Source organism: Diceros bicornis, chromosome 28 (assembly GCF_020826845.1).
Source record: "Diceros bicornis minor isolate mBicDic1 chromosome 28, mDicBic1.mat.cur, whole genome shotgun sequence".
NCBI classification, from domain to species: Eukaryota; Metazoa; Chordata; class Mammalia; order Perissodactyla; family Rhinocerotidae; genus Diceros; species Diceros bicornis.
This window is the reverse complement of record NC_080767.1, coordinates 33,281,847-33,291,936: the sequence shown is the minus strand read 5'-3', so window position 1 is coordinate 33,291,936 and position 10,090 is coordinate 33,281,847. Positions and strand designations below refer to the sequence as shown.

Below are 10,090 nucleotides of genomic sequence, written 5' to 3'. Positions count from 1 at the left end.
CTTTAGTCTTTCCCGCCCACCCGGAGGTAAAAGGCTTTAAAAAGTACCCCGGAAAGCACAGTTTTATAGATTCCATTTGCATACGAACGCAGTCACCTCGAGTTAAACTCCAGTCCTTTAATCTCGGGTCCAATTTGTCCCGAAGCCGCGGAGGAAGGCGCCCGTGAATACCCCCAAGCTCCGCCCCCTCTGAACCCCGCCCACAGGGCTGGGCTTGATTGCACGTGCTCACCCGGCTCCCTCGCGATCCGCCTCCTTGGAAAGACTCATTGTCGGGGCGGGGGGGTACGAGGAGTCATAGCGAATGTTGGCCACGGATAAGTCAAACTAAAGAGACGATCCTGAAGTAACGTTTATCAATTCTTACTATAATTTTTTTCAGGGTTTGTGATATTGACAGGCCTCTGCTTTCCCTTCTTCAAGGCTGCTTATCCCTCTTCCCACCCCTTCAGTTGGTGTAGTCCCGTGTGGCCGGCCTCGCCGGGCGGACTCCAATTCCCAGAGTGCCCCGCAGGGCCGTGCGTGGCAGCGGCGCGTGACGTCGGGGGTGGGAGCTGGCCAGTGCTGAGGGGGCGCGGCGCGGAGGGGCGCGGAGCCGGGCGGCTCGGGGCCCAGAGAGCGCCGCGGCCGGGAGCCCGCTGGCCCCTGACAGCCCCCTCCCCCCGGCGCACGACGACGACGACGACGAAGGTGCGGGTCATGGCGGAGCAGCGAACCCTGCGCGGGCCCTGAGCACCACCGCATGGAGCGGGACGAACGGCCGCCTAGCGGAGGGGGAGGCGGCGGGGGCTCGGCGGGGTTCCTGGAGCCGCCCGCCGCGCTCCCTCCGCCGCCGCGCAACGGTGGGTGAGGGGCGTGCGGAGCCCGGGCCCTGCAGAACCGGCCCCTGTCCCCTACCCCGAGGGTCCTTCTCCTCGCCGCCGACTCCCACTCTGGGCAGCGTCCCCTCAGCGTGGATCTTCACCCCGGTGCCCCTCTACGCGGACCTCCTTCTCCTCCCCCTCCTTTCTCGTTCCCCTCCGGCGGACCCTCCCCCTGCCCGGTTCCCTCAACCCCGACCTTCATTGCCTCCTCCCCCCTGTCCCCTAGCACAGGCCTCCCCTCCCCCCGTCCCCTCTGCGCGAATCCTCCCCCCTCCCCTAGGTCCCCTCGGCGCGGACCCCTCTCCCCCTCGCGTCCCCTCTGCTCAGAGCCTCTCCTCCTTTCCCCCGGGGTCCCCTGTGCTGGGGGCCTCTCCCGCAAAGAGTCTTCGGCGCCGAGCTCTCCCCTCCCCCAGCGCCCTCCACGCGGGTCCCTCGGCCCTCGGGGACGCGCTCTCCGCGCCCCGCCGACGCCACACCCTCGTCCCCTGGGTTTCCTCTGCCCCTCACCTTTCTGGAGCCTCTTTCCCTCTGCTCTGCGGTCCCGTGCTTCCCGGGCCGCCCCCGTGCTTCTGCGACCTCCCCTCCGGCGCCCACCCCGGGTCCTTAGCCACCAGCGCGGCGTTTCCTATTCGGACCTCCCGGTGCCTGCTCCTCACCCCGTTCCTCGGCCCCTTCCCTGCGCTCTCCGGCCGGCCTCCGCCCCTGCTCTGTCCCATTCTCCGCTGGGCGACCCCCTTCTGCTGGCTCGAATCCCTGGCCCGCCCGGGTGCTCGGGACACCTGCCTCTTCCCTCCTACCGGCCCGTCCCGGTCCGCGCTAGCCCGGCCTCACTTCTGCTCTGGCCTTTCGCGATCCCGGACCCCAGGCCCTGAGAATTCCTCACCTGGCCCGGCCCTTCCGACCGCTCCCCCCCCCTGCCCCCATGTCCGGGCCAAGTCCTCAGGTTCCTCGGGGCTGACTCGCCCTCCTCCCCTGGCTCCCTCCCCCTGCGGGGTGTTTTATTTGTATCTGTTTGATATTTTCTTCCTCGGTGTTTGCCGCGGAATGTTTTTATTGGTAACGTGTAGGGAGCTTTTGTGAGGTCGTAAAAGGTGAACTTTTGAACTTGGAAAGCGCCCTGGAGCAATTAGCGCAGGCGATAGCCCCGGGAGGCCTGCATTACAAAGGGTGCTCGTACCGGCCGGCAAACGCTCCGGCGGCAAACCCGATTTATTTATTTATTTGCCCTGCCTTCCACCTTTCACGTCTCCTCATTTCCGAATAAAGGGCAGGCTCTCGGAGATCCGTGCCTCTTCCCCTCTCTGCGCCATAAACTCGCAATTCTCTGAAAGATCTGGGACCGAACAGTGTCTAACAAGTAACAGATTTTAAATTGAATGCAAACACCCGGGACAGTTAGGAGGCACTAAAAAATAATTGCGTCGGCAAGAAGTTTCTCAATCAGGACAGTGACCTGGCAGGTGTGAGGAAAGTAACCTGAAAATAGGTCAGTTAGGCGCTCAGTTGTTGAATGAGTGAGGAGCTACAGAGGGGAGAAATCTTGGGGTGGATCTACGCCTTCATACATTTATTAACTTGTCCAACGTTTATTGCCAATTCAGTAGATCTGGTATTTTTAGCAGTTAAGGGGAAAGTCTGTTTAGAAGAGAGCCTGGTTAACTTCACTTGATGTTGCTGACCAAAGAGTGTTATGTTTTAAGAGCTGCTGTCCTTTTTTAAGATGTCTGTGATGTGTGGCATCTAGGTGGCTGACAGTCCCGTGGGGTGTCTTTGGAGACTAATTTCTGAATGTGAACATGTTTGAGATCAATAAAATCCCGTGTCACAATGGAGGAGGCTGGAATCCAGTTAGGGTAGGAGACAGTATCATAGGAACAAAGGATTTCTTTAATGCTTTTGACTCTTTAAGCTTTTTAAGTGGAGATTTGGTTTGGTATTAACGTGTGAATGTTGTAAATCCTGATCTAAAATTTACCATGCTGATTTTTTTAGCCAAGCCCCAGATCCGTCTTATAGCCCATATCAGTGTGTGTATTTTCATAATGCTTTTCTGCATGTGTATACTTCCTGTGCTTACCTGTGCATAACACGTAGATGATGGATTTTGCTGTAGACATTACTTTCAGTTCTGCTTGAGAATATTGTTCTAAGGGAAGCTTAGGAACTGCATTTGCTATTAATTATTCATTAGTACATTTTAAAGAACTCAATGGTAATTTTAACTCTTAATCAAATTTCCCATTCATAGTCTCATTTCCTCAATTGGTAAGAACCACTTAAAAGAATGTTATGGAGCCATCTATTTAGGCTAAGGTGGCTTTAATATTTTACATCAGTCCAGTTTAGTGGTGCAGATATTTCCTTTTTGTTGAAGGCAAATGGGACTTTTGGCAGTTTGATGGGCTTAAAAGAAAATATATGAAATGTCAGACTGTTGTGGAATGTTTTATTTTTCAGTGTAAAAACAAGCATTGTATACTGTTTTACAGTTTATGTTCATTATCTTATAACTTAAGATGCTCACAGAAGAATTAACAAAAAAGAAGAAAAAGTTTATCTTTCGAATGATGGGGACATTTTTTTTTTCTTTTATACTTACTGATTAATATTTTCCTGCAAGAGTAGATGAAACTGCTTAAGTTCTAAGCAGAGAAAATAAATTCTCCTGGCTTTTTATCCTAGCCACTGATTTGCATTTTCTTTGCAATATTTGCAATAGATAGCTGTCTAGATAGAAGGTCTTTTGGTTTATGTCATGAAGAAATTAACTGGAGGTGGAATTTTAGAAATGTTTCCCCTCCGGAAACGTAGTTGATGCTGAATTTACAGTCCTTTAAATGGTTTTTATTATTCTGTCAGAACAGAGTTGCTAGCCTTTTGATGCACCATCACCAAACTTCCAGGAATTCCCTGTGCTGACTGCGCTAGATAGATATTTTGAGTTGCTGCTTGTAGGTTTTCATAACACACATGAACTCCTTTAGTCCTAATAGAGGACTGCTCCCTTTTGGGGTTTCAAAGGAAGATGAATGACTTGAGGAAGTATATGCTGAATATTGCATTTGTTCATTTTATTTTAAGAGAATATGGGAGTAGACTTTTAAATATTTCAAGCAAAGGAAGGTTATAAGCCATTATCAGTAATTAAAAGCATGTTTTGTATAATTACACTTTAAAGAGAATGGGGAGAAATTCACTAAATAACATGATGCCTTTTTCCTGCATGTTTATCCCTGAAAATAAATAAGCAAATATTTTCCATGACAATTTAACTTTTCAGTTCTTTGACTTTAAAAATAAGTTAATTGAGTCACCTCGGAATTTTCTACTTCCATTAAAAAAACGCATACTGTAGTACTGTTGTTCTTTAGTACAAATAGCACACAGGTATTTTTAGTAGGTTTTGTAACCTCCAAAGGAAACTGAAAGGCACCAATGAACAGATTCACTGGTGATTTTGAGCAGCTGAGGTGTGAGAGGACCACACTTCCAATCTCAGATTTACCATCCACCAAATTCTTTTTGAGTATTTCTGTTCCATGTAATCAAAATATGATCATGACATGCTTCTAATCTGTAAGTCATTCTGAATTCTATGGCAAAAATATATGCGCACGTCTGTGTGTTAGCTGGTGAAAGGGAGTTAGATGGGGAGTCGGTGGGGGAGCTAATGCAAAAAAACCCTGCTGGTAGATTTCCTAAACTATGCCCAAGTTATGCATTTCCATATTTTCTTCATAATTTCTTGGTTTCTCATGTTTTTTTCTTTTTCCTGGGGTTGTGAGGCAAAGGTAGAAAATAAACTTTAGATGAAAATACCTAATTTTAGGTTAGTGGAGAATGGAGGGTAGAAATACCCACTGCTACTATGATATTGGTAAATGAAGTTTCTTACACCACTTCTAGTGCTTGTTGTGCAAGTTGTCTTTAAATTGCTAATTATGCTTGCCTGTTTTGGGACCTGAGGCTGTTTGAGTGTCATCTTGTGTTAAGATACCATCACTTTGTTTTTATAACTGGGTAGATATTTATTGGTTTGTGTTGAATAAATTGGTGCATTAATGAATTGTGTTCAGACGGCAACTTCTGGCTCCAGAATTTCAAAAGCCGGGATAGCTCTTTCTACATTAGGAGACTTCATTTTTAGCAAACTTCACCTACATCTTGGGGGCCGTGTCTTAATTTTTCGTTCTTATGTTTACTTTTGTGTTGTAGCCGTGTTAAATGACACTTCTTTAAGTATTTTTTCCATGTATATAATTAGGTTGAAAGTTAAATTTGGGAAGATGCCTTTTAAATTTTACATTGTTGGTCAAATCTGTTCTTTTAAAAGTAAGACAATAAAAATGCATTATTTTGTGTGAACCAGTTGTCTTAGGTGTGAAAAAGTTAGAAAAATCAAAGTTCTGAATCAACAGATAAACAAAGCTTGCATTTAAGCAAAGAATAAAAGTGTCCTTGAAACAATTTTAAGCAGAAGGTAGCTGTTGAATGTGCCCGCACTTGTAGTGATTTAATATAACCAACTCTTTGTAATACTTTAAAAGTATTTCCAAAACTAACAAGTTGTGAAAGAAAAAGTTTTCTTTCAAACTTTTGTATTCTTAGGTCAGCTTTTTCCTGGCTCAGGTAATTTCTTGAGGGTTTGTGGATACCTTTGATTGATAATTCTGGTATTTCTGAACCCTAGTTATTAAATGTCGGCAAGAAGTACTGAGCAGGTAATTCTTTTTCGGGTTTTGAGCCTCTGGTAGAGCCGAAGTATCAGATTCGTCTGAGCTTAGTCTTAAAAAAAAAAAAGAAAAATCTCTGAATGTAGCTTTGATATACAGTATTCCTAGAATCAAGCCCAATCTTCTATTTATTGCTTGGTTTCTAACATGGCTTGTCTTTAGGAAAAAGATATGGCTGTTAGATCGTACATAATGGAAAATTAGAAGAAAACCATTGTGAGATGTCTAACCTGCTTTTCAGTGTGGTTTAGAAATAACTGTAGAATAGAGAACTTTATTGAAAAGAATAAAATATTTCCTACTTTATTTCATTCTTCCCTTATTCCTGCTGTTAAACAGCAGCCTTTGTAGAATAGCTTCTCAAGAAAACAGATTTTTTCGCTGGTTACGATGATTTAAATAAGACTTTACTATGTAACCCGGTAATTCTAATTAACAGTGATTTAGTTGGGGAGCGAACTAGGATTTCCTCAGCTGGCTGCTGGGAGTCTGAATTGCTTTTTTCCCCACCCCCAGCTGCACCAAATCTTTTGATCCCTAAGCTACAGTGGTTGTCATTTGAGAAAGCAAACAGAGAAAATAAGTTGTGAAAATAGCCAACTTCGAGGCTTCATTTGCATTTTGGAATTTTTTTTCTTAAAAAAAATTATAGGGATAACCAAACCTTCAAAATTTATCTTGAATGGAGCAAACTGACCAAACTTGCATGTTTAAGTAGAAAATTCCTGGATTTCCTTAAAAATACATTTCTTGCTTTAAAAATTTGGGGGATGTTTTAATATTGACAATCACTGTTCAAAAGAGAAATTATTCTACTTATAAAATCACAGGAGGCATTCAAATGTTTTGGATTTCCTTAAAAGTGTGTGTTTGGGGAAAACAAAAGTTAGCCTTTTTGCACTGGAAAAATTTTCATTCAAGGTATTTTGTGGTTTCTCCATCAGCGTTATCTAAAACGTTCAAATAAGAATCACAAATTTTTATGTCATATAATAAATAAACTCTACAATTTGTTTTATTAAGAGTTAACTTTAAAAAGTATCTTCAAATGATGAGGTCTTTGGATTCTAACTGCAAACTGTATACCCTTCCATTTGTTTACACCAGAGAAGCTATTCAAGCATAAACCACAGATGGCAGTAGTAGCATATTTTTCTATTTTCTGGACAGTTTCTTGCCTTTAAGTTGGTGTCAATTCTATGGGCACTGTTGATAAGTCAGCTGGCAAGTGTAATGTTTCCAAAACCAATTCCCTAGGCAGCAACATCTGATGTATTCCGGAAACAAATCTGGTCATTTGATTTGAAGATATACTCTGTGAGTGGTTTGAACCAGAATAGTGATTTTGTCAAAGTGAGAAATCATAAAAATTTGGTAATAATGATAGAGGGAATTGTCTGAGTATTAAGCTCTAGCACGTTGGAATTCTAATGGCGGCGTTAGTAAAGGGTGTGTCAAACATAGATATTTTCTTGACAGCGGTTTGCGTTGGAAACAATTTATAATTCATTCAAAAATATACTCAAGAATCATAGTTTTGAGAGAGAGAAACACTCAACTACATTCCACGTAGATAGCCTTCTGAGCTTTTTTTTCCAGCTCATCCTTACGTTTCATAGTATCATGGAATTTGAGATCTATCTATAAAAGCATTTCCGAGGTTTGTGAGTGGGTTCTGCTTGCTCTTCCAGTCCATCATTATAGTGTCAAAATTTGTGTTCTTAATTTCTTCCTCTAAAAACATTGATTGAAAAAGAGCATAATTGATTAAATAGATTTTTAGACTTTCTGTGATATTTCTTTTGAGTCTAAAGGAAACAGAGTAATCCCATAGTTTAAGACTCAGGAAACATTTCAGTAACAAATCTGTGCTAAAATGAAGGACAGAGTGATTCAGTGAAGAGAAGTACCTTAACCTCTATCTAGTTTTCGTTTAAAAAATTAATAATATTTAACTTATGCACTCATTTCAATCTTGAAGCTATATCACCTTGGAAGGATTAAAAATTCAGTCTTGACCATTTTTGTTAATTCCTTATGCTGTACTGGATCAGGCGCAGTGTTGTTTTTGTCACAGTTAACTCCAATTTATGCAATTTAGTTTTCCTCTCACAGAAGAAAAAAAGGACATGACACCTCTGTGAAGCCTTATGTACGTTTATCCTGCTGCCTCATCTCTTGCCTTTTAAAATTTGTAAATGATTAATGAAGTAGTACTCAGTTGGATCATATTATTTTCTTTCATGCATCATTTGTTGATCATTCATTACTGAATTGTTTATTTCAGACTTAATCTCTTCCCACTTATTGAGTCCTTAAATTTGTTATTTACTGTATTTTCTAAACCAGTGGTTTTCAAAGTGTGGTTCACAAACCTCTGAGACATTTCAGGAGGTTCTTGAGATCAAAACTATTTTTATAATAATACTAACATTATTTGCCTTTTTCACCACGTTGACATTTCATCAGTTGGTAAACAATGGTTGGTAAAAACGGTTGGCGCCTTAACAGAAATCAAGGCATGAAACTGTTAGTAGTCATTGTATTCTTCACCTCCATGCACTTGTATTAAAAAAAAAAAAAAAAGCCGTTTCATTTAAGACTATTTTTGATGAAGCAGTAAAAATGATTAATTTCATTAAATCTTGACCCTTGAGTACATGTGTTTTTGATATTCTATGTGAGGAAATGGCAAGTACATACAAAGCATTTCTGCTGCATAGTGAAATAGAGTAGTTGTTTTAAGGAAAAGTGCTTGTGCAATTATGTTGTGAGACGAACTAGCTGTGTTTTTTCATGGAACACTGTTTTTACTTGAAAGAACAACTGACAAGCTATTCAGACTTGGGTATTTGGCAGATCATTTTTTGGAAAATGAGCAGTGAGCCTGTCACGCCAAGGAAAAGTGACATATTTGTCAACAATATTTGTTGCTGGAGAATAAAATTTGAGCTTTCAGGTGACAATTAGAATTTTAGAAAACTTGTACCTGCCACTGTGAGCTTAACAGCTTCCCAGTACTTAAAGTCTTTTCTGCTGAGATCGATGGTGATATTATTAACAAATGCGATTTTTTGATGATGTATAATGAAGTGTATCAACATTTTGAAGATCATGTTTCAGTGAAGGAGTATTTTCTAAATACTGTGTATGACGTTACAAAATCCTGCATGGGTAAATGACCTGTTCAAAATGTCAAATAGACAGTGGATTTTAATGTAACAGAGTATACAAAGTTCATTGATATGGTTTTAGATTTCACCTTGAACTAATCTTTAAAAAACCTCTGCTTACTGAGTTTTGGTGTATTATCAAAGAAAAACATCCACAATTATTTTAATAAGCAAATACTTCTTCCTTTTCCTATTATAAATCTGTGAGGCCAGATTTTCTGCCTATACTTCAGTCAAAACAATATATCACAACATATTGAATGCAGAAGCATGAAGGAGAATCTAGCGCCAGAATTAAGCCAGATATTAAGGAGATTAGCAGAAATATAAAACAGTGCTACTCTTGTCACCAGTTTTTTGTTTTGTTGGAAAATATAGTTATTTTTCATAAAAATGTTATTTATATTAACATTTAATGGTTTTATTATTGTTACTTTTAAATGAATTAATAGATATTTAAAAAATTTTGTAGTTTTATTTTCTACTATGGTTAATAGCTGTAGATGTAACCCACATAAACATTAGCTCTTTTAGGTCCTCAATAATTTTTAAGAGTGCAAAAGGGGTCCTTAGACCACTCAGACCAAATATCTGAGAACCCGTATTCTAAATGAACCAACTTAATGTGTAAGAAAATAGTGACTTCACCAGATACTATTATTAGTACTTACTTTGTGTTTTTTCCTCCGTAAAGGGGCTATAGAGGGGAAAAAAAAATTGAAAATGAGTTCATATCATTTTAGGTTTTCTCTGCTTGAGACTAAATAAAGTGTGTCGTAGTTCACTCTACTGAGTTCTCTGATAAGACTTTTGTTACTTGCTACGTGAAACCGATTGCCTAACTGTTAATTATCTTGTGGCAGAAATTTTCCAGTAGATCCTGTTTCCTCATCAAAGGTAGATTTATAATTGTAGAAATAAATCTGACGACACAAAAATACTTTGTACTTCTTAAGAGTCATTGCTATAAAAATAATGAAATATTTATGAGAGATAAAAATCCCATTTTGCTTTTTAAAACTCCCATTAAGAATAGCTTGCTTGTTTGCTTTCAGTAGACATGTTTGGCTTTCACTGAGTCTTCTGAAGTTGTGGTTTTGGTAATGTCATTTTGTAGATTGGGTTGCCTTTTAACGTGGTTTTCACTGAGGGAGGAGGTAATAAAGTCTGTATAGGAGAAGCATCTCCTCTTTTGGTCTAAGAATACGCTTTCCTAGTGTGAGTGACATTTTAGTGTAAGTCAGTCATGCCTGTGTTGTTAAAGAGTTAGGGATTTACTCCTTAGGGTAGTTGCTAGGTAGAACTCATTCTGTAGTGAGCT

At 41.0% G+C, this 10,090-nt stretch overlaps 1 protein-coding gene across 6 annotated transcripts in view; it reads left to right on the top strand.

The window, feature by feature from the left end:
* The first annotated feature begins 615 nt into the window (after nt 1-615).
* NR6A1 (nuclear receptor subfamily 6 group A member 1) overlaps nt 616-10,090 on the top strand; it is a 210,125-nt gene continuing 200,650 nt past the window's right edge. For all 6 annotated transcript variants that reach the window (XM_058524027.1, XM_058524026.1, XM_058524025.1 and 3 more), the window contains exon 1: nt 616-842. In XM_058524027.1, coding sequence (XP_058380010.1) covers nt 743-842 — 100 coding nt within the window. In that variant the 5' untranslated portion in view covers nt 616-742. The remainder of the gene's footprint in view (nt 843-10,090) is intronic.